Consider the following 12,672-nt stretch of genomic DNA (forward strand, 5'->3'; position numbering starts at 1 on the left):
ACAGGGGCCCGCCCCTCCGCGTTTCCCCTCGGCCCCGCCCCCGACGCGAGGGCGGGCTTCGCGCCGGGGCGGGGGGCGTGGTCTCGGCCGCGTCGCCGCGCGGCGTGCGGAATCTGCGGCGGCCGTTGGCCGTTGGCGCGGCTTGGGCGGTTGTCCTGGAGAAGCAAGATGGCGGCGACGGCGGCCGCGGTGGTGCCGGAGGAGGACACGGAGCTGCGAGACCTGCTGGTGCAGACGCTGGAGAACAGCGGGGTCCTGAACCGCATCAAGGTGGAGCGGGCCGGGCCGGGCCGCGGGGACGCCGGCCGCGCCCGCGGGCCGCAGGGCCTGTGCGGGCGGCGGGCGTCACAGAGGGTCGCGCGGGTTGCGTCTGGGCCGCGGGCGGGGCGGCTCCTTGCGGGGCCGGGCCGGGTCTCGGGGGGCGGGCCGCGCGGAGGCCGGGGGTGCGCTCGCGGCGGGCGGGACGAGCTGCCGGGCGGTGGCTGGCGGGGCGCCGCGGCCGCGAAAGCGGGGCCGGGCGGGGGGCGGGGGCTTTCTGCGGGAGGGCGTCTCGCGGTGCCTCCTACCTCCGCACGTGCCCGCCGGGCGTTGCTGTCTCGTCGGTTCTCGCTTTTTGGCCTTTAGATGGTGGGGACGGTGCCTGTGGGACTTGCGTCGTATGCACCTCTCGTCATGAAAATTGCCTTGAAACAGTTCTTGTCCCTTTCCCCTTGTTTTTAAAAAAAGGCTGAACTCCGAGCAGCTGTGTTTTTAGCACTGGAAGAGCAAGAAAAAGTAGAGGTATGAAATCGACAGATTTTAACATTACCGTATTCGCTTATGTTTAATTTCCAATGACTTAGACGTTATTCTAAAATACTGCACACGTCAGGGTGTAGCCAAGGATGATTTCGAAGTACTAAGGATTACATTTTTTTACTACTGGAAGAGAGGCAACCTTACTCTCTTTTTGTCTATATTTTAGGATTTTGGAGTAGCCTAAAGAAAGTCAAGGTACAATAGTAACTCTGGGGCCAGTAGTAGATCTTTGGTGGTGCAGATGCCTTTCCATAGGGGAGATCTGAAAAACAAGGTCGGAGGGGCTCCATTGCCAATGAGTTTGCTGCAGACCCTGCAGAACCTCTAATATGTCAGTACGTATATATTGTGAATGCCCACCGGTGGGGGAATATAGTATGTAACTTTTCTCAACTCTCTGACCACCCAGTTATTTTAAAATCATGTGCCCTTTGTCACTGTCAAAGGTCCAACCACTTCTTTATGTAAGTGCATATAGTTTTTTTTCTCCACCTCAAGTCTTCCCACCACTCTGAATAAATATCCTGGAACTTGTCAGCAAGAAATACTCCACAATCAGGGTCTTCACCTTGCTCCTGTGACAAATCCGTCTAATCTCCTCCTCACTTTAGACTTAGATGTCTGCTCCTCTTTAACTTCATGAAGTGCTTCGATTCTTGGCTCTTCTGTGTTTGTCCAGGTGTCCGTTTTCTCTCGGCTGCCCCCTGTTCTTGACTTGTCTGGACTCTATGGTCCATCTTTAAGAAACCCCAGCTTCCTTGCCTTCCAGCCGTACTTGCTCTGGGAAAAACCGCAAACGTCATTTAATTGAGCAACCTAACTCCCCTCCCTGCTTTTGCCGTGTCCGTCCTAGAGCAGTCACCCAGCACTGGGTTGCTGCCATGACTAGCTGGCGGGTGCGTGCCTCAGCGAGGGTCTGAGCGGGCCGGGAGTCCTCTTCACTCAGAACTCTCACTTAGCTGCGCTCTAGCCTTCCACCTCTCCTGTTTGCTGCACTCTTAGCAGCTGGCCTATAGGGGCATCAGGTCCTGACTTTCTGTGTCTTCCCCTGCGGATCTGTCACTCAGCTCAGAAAAAGCTGCCCTGCATCTGTATGTACCTCCACCCCTTCCTTCCTGCTTTGCTGGAGGATTCTCTGTCTTGTCCAAGAATAGTCACTTTCTCTGGGTTTTGCCTTCCAGGTACTCTCAGCTCCTCAACCACTTGCTGTGTCTTTGGCCTCTCCCTTGCTGTTGGTTCTTCTCTTGAGCATAGAAACATGTTGGTATCTCTCTCAAGGAGAAAACTGTTTTCCTTAACTCATGTTCTCCTTTTAATACCACTCAATTTTTTTCCCTCACAATCGAATTTTGAAAGAATGTGTATGTCTTATTTCTTATGTTCCAGGCACGCTTTAATACATTAACATCTTAAATCCACTTAAGTTCGCCTTAAATCTACATCTAAGGACTTCCCTTTGCTGGGGTCAAGAAGAATCTCCTTATTGAGTATATTTAGTTCTTGCCTGTGTTAGTTCTAACTTAGTTGTTCTTTGTGGCATTTGACATTCTTAATTCTTCCCTTCCTTCCTGAAAATCTCCCTTGATTTTTGGGACTTTTTTCTGTTCTCTTCTTTTTTCCTTTTGAGCACTCCTTGGTTTCTTTAGTGTGATCTTTTTCCTCTACACCTGACTTAAATCCTTGCTGTATTTTCCAGTAGCTCATTCTGTGCTCTCTCCCTGGATGACCTTAATTATACCAGTAACTTCAGCCCTATATCCTTGATCCATATCGTGAGCTTCAGACCCATATGTGACCCTGCCTGCTGCACTGATCTTGCTTATGGGGACTGCTTTTTATCCAAGCAAGAAATCGGAGAGTTGCCTGGACCTTGCTCCTCTTTCTCTGCATCCAGTCGCTCGCCTGGTTCTGTCTGGCAGCTCTGTAGCTGAGATGTCTAAGGAGGTTCTCTGCTGCCCTCCTACTCTATGCTGAGCTATTTATTTTGCAGGTTGCTTTACCCCTTTCTTCTCTCCAGTCTCCCTTTTGCTTTTGTCCCTCACCATCTTCCTGAAGTCCTTTTTCTGCAGTGCTCCTAGCTTGGCTGTTTATAATACACATCTGCTCTTGTTCCTCCATTTTCTTTAAATATTTCAGTTGACTCAGTGTCTTAAAATTTCCTAGACCAACCTACTAAGGACCTTTGTGATCTTTCCCTTCCTTGTCTTTTTTGGGTTTTTTAAAAAACTTTATTGAGGTGCAGTTGACCTGCAGTAAATTCAATATACTTAAATGTATGGTGTGTTACATTTTAACACATTTATGCAACCTTGAAACAGTCAAGATAGTGCACGTATCCTTGACCCTTGAAAGCTTTTTCAAGCCCCTTTGTACCACCCTCCCCCACCACACACCCCAGAGCCACCCATGTATTTAAGAGCCATACATGTGGGATCCTACCGCACAGACTCTCTTTTCTTCTTTGATCTGGCTGCATTCATTCAGCATAATGCATTTGAGATTTGTTCATATTGTCCTTTGTATTAATGGTTCATTCTGCCTTTCCTGTGTAGTGTCTATTGTATGGATATGTGACAGTTTGTTTAGTCATTCATCTGTTGATGAGCATTTGGCTTGTTTCCAGTTTCTAGTATTATAAATAGGGCTTCTGTGAACATTCAAGTACATGTCTTGGCTCGGATCTGTGCTTTTATTTTGAGAAAATGCCTACAGATGGGTCATATGGTAGGGGTACTAACTCTTTAAAACTTTACTGGACTACTTTCCAAAGTGATTGCACCATTTATAATTCCATCAGTAGAATATGAGACTGTCATTATACCTATAATTCATTCAGTCTGCTTAAAGAAGCTTGAGTGAGCTAGAAGTGTTTTTTCTGTATTTATTCAAATAAACGTCTAATGGCAAAAATAAGTTGGCCTATGCACTACACAAAATCATGTCACATACTGCTGATGAGCTGCGAATAACAAGTGTGTAATTTGAGTCCTTGTTCACAGTAAGCATGCTATAAATGGTAGATATCTATGATGACAAAATGTCAACATGTACTTAGAATAATAAACAGTTGTTTTTGTAAGTAAATGTATTGCCATTTCACATGAGTATCTGAAGATCTAGCTTCTAAAGTAGTTTAATAAACAATTTGTGGCATATTTAAAAATTAAAAATAAATACAAATTTTCATGTGTGGTTTCATTTTATTAGCTTTGAGATATTAAATAGCATGAAAGAATTCCTTTAGTAATCAATAGTTGTGGAGTGGGTTTAACCGTAATTTTATGAGTGACCGTATTTTACTTACATCTCTGCCAAAAAATTAAACTTTAAACCACATTTTGTAGTTGTTTTTAGGATAAATGCATGACATAATATTTCATTTTTTAACAGAACAAAACTCCTCTAGTCAATGAGAGCCTGAGAAAGTTTTTAAATACGAAAGATGGTAAGATGTTCAGTTTGTTCTTGTTTATTTTGTCTGTCTCCGAATTTTCAAATGTTGACTCTATTTAGGAGAGATGAGGAGTTTCAGTTTTTTTTTTTTTTTTTTAAGATTTTATTTATTTGAGAGAGAGAGAGAGCGCACATGACGGGGGGTGGGGTGACAGAGGGAGAGAGAGAAGCAGACTCCCCTCCCTGAGGCAGGGAGCCTGACCCAGGGCTCGATTCCAGGACCCTGAGATTATGACCTGGAGTCAAAGGCAGACACCTAACCAGTTGAGCCACCCAGGCGCCTCAAGGAGTTTCAGACATTTTTTGAAGTCTGTGATTCTTATAGGTTCTCATTTTAAAATCATATTTTATTGTACAACTGTTAAGTTGTTTTGAATATTCTTGGTCATGGGAAATTGGTTAAAACCAATTTTACGTAAGAAGCAAAATATTCTAATCCATTTATGAAATGTTATGTTGTTTTATTAATAGTTAGCTTCAAACTGATGATCCTCATGAAAACACGGGACTCAGATTTGCGTTACTGGTGTTCTTCACAGATAAATTTATAATTTAAATTTAGAAACCTCTTTTCTTCAGTTAATTAATCTTACTCTGTGGTATTAGTGAAGGGGGCTTCAGGGATCTCACAGGTGCGCTCACCGCCTCTCACGTTTTGCAGGCCGGCTGGTGGCTAGTCTTGTTGCAGAGTTTCTCCAGTTTTTCAATCTTGACTTCACCTTGGCCGTTTTTCAGCCTGAAACCAGCACAGTAAGAGTCATGAATTTTTTACATCTATTCTTTGAAACCATCCTTGGTACAAATGAGTTCATTATAACCTGAAACTTAACAACATTTGACACTTTATAGGGTCTTGCATGTAGATTATTTTTCGTAGTTGATTATCTTTTTCTTAAAAGCCATGTGAGCTGTAGATAGCTGGTACCCATGCTGCTTCTTAGAACTTTGAAAGGAGTGTTTTGTCGAATTAATTTGTTCTGATGTCAGATACATCCATTTTTGGATGTAGAGACTTGGTTAAAAGAAATATATAATTTTTTTAAATGGGTATTTTATTCATTATAAAAATGATCTCTCTGTGTTTAGAGATATCTTTAAGTCCCCAAAATATTTTTCTTTAATCTCTGAAAATAATTTGCATACTTCTCTGCATTTATATCTTGTTCTATCTTACCTCTTCTCTAGTTTCAAGGTCTTGAAGGTCGAGAGAATTTAGCCCGAGATCTAGGTATTATTGAAGCAGAAGGTACTGTGGGTGGACCTTTATTATTAGAAGTGATCAGACGTTGTCAACAGAAAGGAAAAGGGCCAACCAATGGGGAGGTAAGTATAATTCTAGCCTCTGATATCTTTTTCTATTTTAATTATTGGCTGCTCAGTGTAGCCATGCAGAGTTTTGCATACATAGTGAATCAAAGTTTAAATGGAAAGAAGCTATTCCTTAAAAACAAAACAAAACACAGTCAGATCACATAAAGGCACATTTTGATGAAAATTGGAGACGCGGCAGCTGAGTGTGGTGCCGCGCTTGTTCTGCAGATGGGCACTCGGGCGTCGGGGTCAGGGGTCCGGCTGTGTGGAACCAGCCGCGCTCCTCCACTGGCTGGCTGGCTTCGGACGTGCAGGCCCCTCCCCGGCTCCCCCTGTGTGGCATCGGGAGAGCAGGCCGCCTCCCCCTGTTCAGCATTGGGAGAGGCATCGGGAGAGCGGGCGCCTCGTGGCCATTGTGAGGCCTGAGGCACGGGTAGTGCTTGTCAAGTGCAGAGAACACTCAGCTCCTTAGTCGTACTCTTGTTACCATTTTAAACAGAACAGGGCTGAATTAGAGGCTACTTAATAATTTTTTGAACTTAAGGGCTTTTTAAAAATAGACTTAAAGCTGTTTAAGCTATTGATTGTGCTTAGTTTCTAAACATTTTCAAACTTCTGCTTTCTTGATTAGCTACTGCTTTTCTTACTCCTTTTTAGAGAACTGCTAATGAGAGTAAGTCTGATTCTTAGTTATTAGTTACAAACGTTAGTTTCACAGAGAGAGACCGTTTCACAGACGTGGACCATGTGGTAGCGGTCTCAGACACCCGGTTAAATGTGTGCTTTTAGTCACTGGTTTATAAGTAAGAATGTGGAGGGTTGTGCACTTGCTGTGCTCTGTGTGGAGAGCCTCAGAGCGTGTTTTGTGTTAGAATCTTTGAACATCAGGAGAGCCTGACTGAGCACCTGTTGCATATAGGGCATAACAAACAGGTGCTTTGAATGAAAAGATAAAACAGTTTCCTGGACTAGAAGAATTGAGAGTTATTCAAGATAAAATGTGTTCCCATAAGGGAATGGACGTGTAAGTGATGGCTTACGATAATAGAGGGAGTGTACAGTAAATGGTTAGTACCACACATTTTAGGAGTCAAATCGGTTTTAGTTAAAGGGTTTTCCAAGTGGAAATTTTGTTAAACTCAGTCTTCATGTGAGAGGAGAGGAGAGGACTGGGAAGCTGTTCTGAGGCGGCTACGGGGAGCTGGGGCCAGGAGCGGGGTGCCGCGGCTGGGAGCTGGGGTGGGGCACTGGGGCGGGGCACTGGAGTGGGAAGCAGGGGTGGGGTATGCTGCAGCAGGGGTTGGGCGCTGGGGTGAGAAGGGGGTGCTGCAGCGGAAAGTGGGGCATGGCGGGGGCGGGGGTGCTGCAGCAGGTCTTGGGTTCAGCTCTCTGAGGTGCTGGTGGCCCCCGTTCTCTGGTGTGCTGTCCCTGAGCTCACGAGCATGAGCGTGGGCTCTGAGCTAGGACGCTTGGGGTCACATCCCAGCTCTGCCGTGTCCTGTGTGTGACTCTCTGAAGACACTTAACCTCCACGTGCTTTAGGTTCCTCACTCACGAAATGGGGACGATGGAAGTAGCAGCTTTGCGGGTGGTGGTGAGAACCGAGGGGAGTCAGGGTAGCTTGTGCAACCGTGCTTCGCATGCAGGGATCTGCGAGTCTTTGCCTTCATCATCACCGTTGGTGGTTCTCTTCTCATTACTGTTTGATGGCTCCCTACGTCCAGCTCAGTCCTTTCCCCAGCGTGAAACCAGAATCTCCAGCTCTTGCCCACACATACCCCTTGTTAACTCACGAACACATCTGAATCCTGTGTGAAAAAACAGACTTCACTCTAACAAAGTGTGAAAAATATGTGTCCTCCCAGATAACCACCCAGTTCCAGTTCTTGCTCCAGATTTCTGTGTTCGTGTTGATTGTGCTTCTGTGACTCCTCGGTTTCAATCCAAGGAGCTGCCTCTCTGTGCCCTCGGTTCGGGCCTCTGTCAGGAAGGAGTCTCTCTCCCGTCTGTACCAGCAGCACGGTGGAAGAAAGCAAGCTTGGTTACTGGGAAACTCCGTTTGCTGCTAACCAGGGCGTCTGCCTCAAACTGAGGCCCAGTAGGAGATTTCTTGTCTAGTTGGGTTGATCTGAAAGTGAAAACTCAATAAACCTATTCTTTATATGTCTTTCTGACTGGTGGATCCGAAGCCTCCCCAGTCAGTTTACCCTGTTTCAGAGCTGGGTTTCTGTCAAACGGACACAGGAGAAGATTTTTATAGCTTCAAGAAGTCATTGTTTTACTTCTTTAAAGTTTGAAACCATTGTGAAATACCCACTCTTTGCTACTTTTCTCCTCTGAATATTGGGGTTGTGTGTATGTGTATACACACATAAATCAGTGGTCAAATTCATATTTAAGATAGGGAACTCACAGGTGTCCATTTTGGCTTTTCCATCTTCACTAGTGTTTATAACTTCGAGGGGACACCTTTCTTTAGGTTTTATTAACCTTTGACGTCTGATGCTGGAGAAGAAGATTAGCTGTGGATTCAGCGCATTGAACTCCGTTAGTGATGCTTTTGCCAAAAGTGCATTTTCAGACCACCTTAAGAATCAGGTTGCTATGCCCCACGTCCTTTACCGTGACTTTGAGTTGATTTTGCAGGGTGTTGGATGTTCCCCAGCGTGGAGAATCCCAGCACTTGGTTGTTTGCCGCGCTGCCCCGGGTGAGCCCCCTCCCTACCCGTGAGCACCTTGCAGTCACTCCGGTCCTGCTTCCCAGCACCCCTGCGGGCACGGCCAGCAGTCACTGCGTCCTTCATGCTTGTTGACTTCATTTTAAGGTTCAGCCTTTTATCTGTTCCTTTCCACTTTAAAAATTGCAATCACTGTGTAATGGCAACTAGATAGTTTCCAGATTCCTCAGCCTTGATGTTAAGGTCCTGTGTGATGCGGTGCCTACTCATCTTTCTAGCCTTATGCCTTTATTTGAAACGTGAAACCTTGTGCTTCAGCCAGACTTGCTTATACTTGAAAGTGGCTTTTGCTTTCTTGCCTTTTCCTCATCTGCTCTCCACCTAAAATGGTGCATCATCCCCATACCCAGCTGTGGAATGTTGTCATTCACGGTCTCTCTTCCACTCTGCCTTCTGGGATGTTTCTTGTTCTTCCTCTCTCTCTGCTGGCAGCTGTTGTAACTGAGTGCCTGGCTCTGCGTGGGTGTGGCAGCCCCCTGCGGTTGCCCGTCCCTCCCCACGTCATCCCTTGGCTGGGGACAAGGGCTTGGGCTCACCTTTGTATCCTTTGCAGGGTCCAACCCAACAGGGATTCTTCTTCTTCTTTTTTTTTTTTTTAAAGATTTATTTATTTTAGAGAAAGCGCACATGGTGGGGAGGGGCAGAGGGAGAAAGAATCTGAAGCAGACTCCCTGCTGAGTGCAGAGCCCCGACAAGGGGCTAGATCCCATGACCCTGAGATCATGACCTGAGCCGAAACCAAGAGTTAGACGCTCAGCCACTGAGCCACCCAAGTGCCCCCAACGGGGATTCTTCACAGATAATGTGTTCAAGGTCAGTGGGAAGCTTTTGCAGACTTTTGTACAGAGGAAGTACTTGTTTGGAAGATGAATTTGTGAAGGTTAGATGGTGAAATTGGGAGAAGTTCAAAGACTGGGAGAAGTGAAATCCACTAGAAGGCAAATTTAGACAGGAATGATTGTGGCAGTAAATGCAGAAGCAAATGGGCAGATAAAGATTCCCCTTTAAAGGAAGAAGCAATAAGACTTGGTAAATTAATATTACGGCAGAGGGTTGGGGTCTCAGAGGGTAATATGGGAAGAAGAAAAATTTGCAAAGGTGAAATGAGGTTTTCTGCCTGGGAGAAGATGATGCCATACCAGAAGTCACGCTGCTCAAGGGAGGAGCAGAAGGTATGACGAGCAGCACATTGTCGTGTTTAAAGAGCTGTAGACAGGAGTAGGATTTTTAAAGCAAAATAGCCAATATTTAATATGCACACAGTGCACAGAGCTGCTAATGATGTAGTGGATGAATTTTAGGTCACTTCCATTCCATTCCATTCACTATGTGTTTAGCATAGCGCTGAGAAGTGACCAGCGGGTGCCCCGAACGTGGTGGGTTCGTGATGCTGCCGTGCGGTGCGGTGTGGCGGTGTGCCAATCCCCGCGGTGGCTCTGCGTTGCGGTTCGGTCCCGTGCGGCGCGGTCTGGTGGCCGTGCAGCTCGGTGGCGTGGCCAGACCAGCCCCCGGGCTCTAAGAGGTGAGAGGGTGGCATGAGCGTGCAGAGGAGGAAGGGGAGTGTGGTGCTTTGAAAAGGGGGGCGTGCTTTCCGACCCCGCCGCTGTTTGATGTTCTGGAGACAGAGTGAAGGAGGCCGCGAGTCTGGCAGGGGCGAAGGAGTAGCTGTGTGCGAATCACAGGACAGGGCTGGTGCGGACCGCCGGGTCCTGAGCGAGGGCTTCGTCCGGGGCACCTTGACCCCGCGACTGAGCGGCCTGTTCAAGATGACTGGGTCAAATACGTAGGTCATTAGAATCTAAGTGTGTTTTGTTTTGTTTTTGTTTGAGTAAAATTGGGGAAAATCTAGTGAGAATATTTACGTAATTTAGAAAGAGTTAAAAACATCAGTATTGTGTAGTGGTTTTCAATGCTAAAATGCTGTTGAGGCTTAGTAGTGTATTTATGTTTTAGTTTAAACTATGTTTTAATCTTAAACTGTGAAATATTTTAGGGTGCACTAGATCTGTCTGATGTACATTCTCCACCGAAGTCACCAGAAGGCAAAGCAAGTGCTCACAGCGGTGCCAGTAAGGTGAGTGGGCCGCAGGTACGAGGACTTCTGCGCTCAGACTCCACGGGGCTCTGCTTTTCTCACCCTCGTCCTCCTTGTTCCAGGTTTTGTTTTGTAATGAAAATGCTGTGTAGTTTCTTGAAATTGCTTTTCTCCCCTTAATGAAGCATATATTTATAACAATTACTTCAGTTTGTTGGTAGTTTTTTTGAATTTTGTGTCATAGAAAGGAATGCACTGCTGAATCACAGAATTGTGAGATATTTGGACTCGTTTGGTACTTTGAAAATTTTCTTCCTCAGTTGACAAGAGGATTTATTTTTCATTTATAAATCCCTAGCTTGAGGATACTAGGTTCTAGACTGTTGTTCCAGAATATTGTGGTGTTGAGTATTGTAGATGGATGACCAGTTTAGAATTGTAAATTATAGTGGTTTTTTTATATTAATGAGCTATTTTGAGGATTTATAAGAAAATACATATGCCCTGGGTGTGTGTGTGTGTGCGCGTGCGTGTGTGTGTGTGTGTGGTTTATGGGTTGTTAAAGTTAAGGCTCTCTGATTGCCGGAATTTGGCATACTGGAGAAAAATGCTGAGTGGAACACTGGAATTTCAAGTCCAGGATCACAGGAACGGTGATCGTTAGGGGATATGTTGTCTCGGGACTGGTTGCAGCGCCCTGTGTGTTGGTACAACCAACCGGTTGTACCCAAGGACGGGTTTGGGTCAGGTTGTGCCGTGAAGGCTGCTGTGACTCCCATTCTGCAGGATGCGGGTGGTGCCCTGGGGCACGATGGTGCTGCACTGACTTGTGGGCACAGCGGTACCTCTTCAACTAGGTGGCTTCTAGAGGGTTTCTCTCTCTTTCAGATGCCTGGGCTCAGACACCAGTGAGTGGTCCCTGTTGTTTTGTCGCTGGGTCTTTATGGTGTTGCTCCTTTTCATTTTTTTCAATTTGGAAATCAAAGGATTTTATGCTTTATTGGCAGCCGAGGGAAGAGACCATCATGCTGTTTGTAGGTGTCCCTTCTCTCTGAGATCTGGTTAGCCTTCACTGTGGGGAGGCCTTTCCCTCGATGCTCATGGGAGGCTGTCACCATGGTTACAGAGGGAGCAAGGTTGTGAGTAAATTTAAAAAGTCCCTTTAAATGAATTCTCAGATATAGGAGCCTTGGTAAAAAAGCTTTGCTTTCTGTGAACATGTCTGGCTGTGAAGGGGTTAAAATTAATGCTTATTCCACAATATCAGTACCTGTAGAATTGAGCTGTTTGGAAGTTCTCTTTTTGGCCAGTTATTATTTTGTAAAGCAAATTAGCAACACGAACCTTCTACATGTGGTGTATCTTCAGGATAACAGATTAAAGTCTTTGACATACTTTCTCTACACAAATTTTATTTTCAAGATCTTAAGAATTACGATGAGAATCTTTTAAGTCAGGAAATGTTGCCTTAAATACAGAGAAGTGCCGGTAGTTACCAAGGTGGGTTTGGAGAGCAGTAAGCTGTCCTCCAGCTGTCCCCTCGCGCTCACCGCCTCCTGTCGGCTCCCCGTGCGGCGGGGAGGCCCGTGGGGCAGTGGCCGTGTCCGCAGGGCCGTGGCTGACTCGTGTCAAGAGGAGGCCTTCTGCTGGCAGGTGAGCTGCAGTTCCCTGTAGTTCTGAGGATGTGGATTTGGGGTTTCAGCGCTTTCCCCACCTGTTTCTTGCTAGCTCTCTTTTCTCTCTCAGTGGTCTTTGAATCATCTTGGGCTCTCAGGGTACCTTGTCAGGCTGCGTGCCACGGAGAGCACTCGGGGCTTTGGGGCTGTGGGATGTTGTGGCCAAGCCGAGGGTCCTGCCCGGCCTGCAGGAACCCGCTTTGTGTGCTCCCGAGCAAGGCGAGGCCGGGGCTGCTCTTCGGGGAGGCTGCTCCGGAGGCCAGGCCTGGCTTTGCCGTGGAGCGCCGGCCGAGGTGTGGTTCTGCACTAGGCTGCCGTGGGGCGGGGCGGGGGGTGCGGGCCCAGTCACTGCGAGGCATGGTAGTTACACGCAGGGTGAACCACTGCAGGAGAAGAGAATTCAGGAAGGAGAAAAAAAATGTGCGTTTCAGAAAGGAACATATTGATTAGGTTTTCCATTCTTAAGAGCTTTTTTTTTTTTTTAAAGATTTTATTTATTTATTTGGCAGAGAGAGAGAGAGAATAAGCAGGGGGAGCGGCAGGCAGAGGGAGAAGCAGACTCTCCGCTGAGCAGGGAGCCCAATGCGGGACTCGATCCCAGGACCCTGAGATCATGACCTGAGCTAAGTCAGACACTTCACTGACTGAGCCACCCAGGTGC

General features: G+C 46.7%; 1 protein-coding gene across 2 annotated transcripts in view; it reads left to right on the plus strand.

Annotated features, from left to right (window-relative positions):
* Positions 1-88: 88 nt before the first annotated feature.
* CEP43 (centrosomal protein 43) overlaps positions 89-12,672 on the plus strand; it is a 29,739-nt gene continuing 17,155 nt past the window's right edge. For both annotated transcript variants that reach the window (XM_034991914.1, XM_034991915.1), the window contains exons 1-6: positions 89-270; positions 727-780; positions 4,189-4,243; positions 4,913-5,001; positions 5,437-5,574; positions 10,294-10,374. In XM_034991914.1, the coding sequence (XP_034847805.1) occupies positions 169-270; positions 727-780; positions 4,189-4,243; positions 4,913-5,001; positions 5,437-5,574; positions 10,294-10,374 (519 nt within the window). In that variant the 5' untranslated portion in view covers positions 89-168. The remainder of the gene's footprint in view (positions 271-726; positions 781-4,188; positions 4,244-4,912; positions 5,002-5,436; positions 5,575-10,293; positions 10,375-12,672) is intronic.

This window comes from Mirounga leonina, unplaced genomic scaffold (assembly GCF_011800145.1).
Source record: "Mirounga leonina isolate KUSES-001 unplaced genomic scaffold, KU_Mleo_1.0 Mir_54, whole genome shotgun sequence".
Taxonomy (NCBI): Eukaryota; Metazoa; Chordata; class Mammalia; order Carnivora; family Phocidae; genus Mirounga; species Mirounga leonina.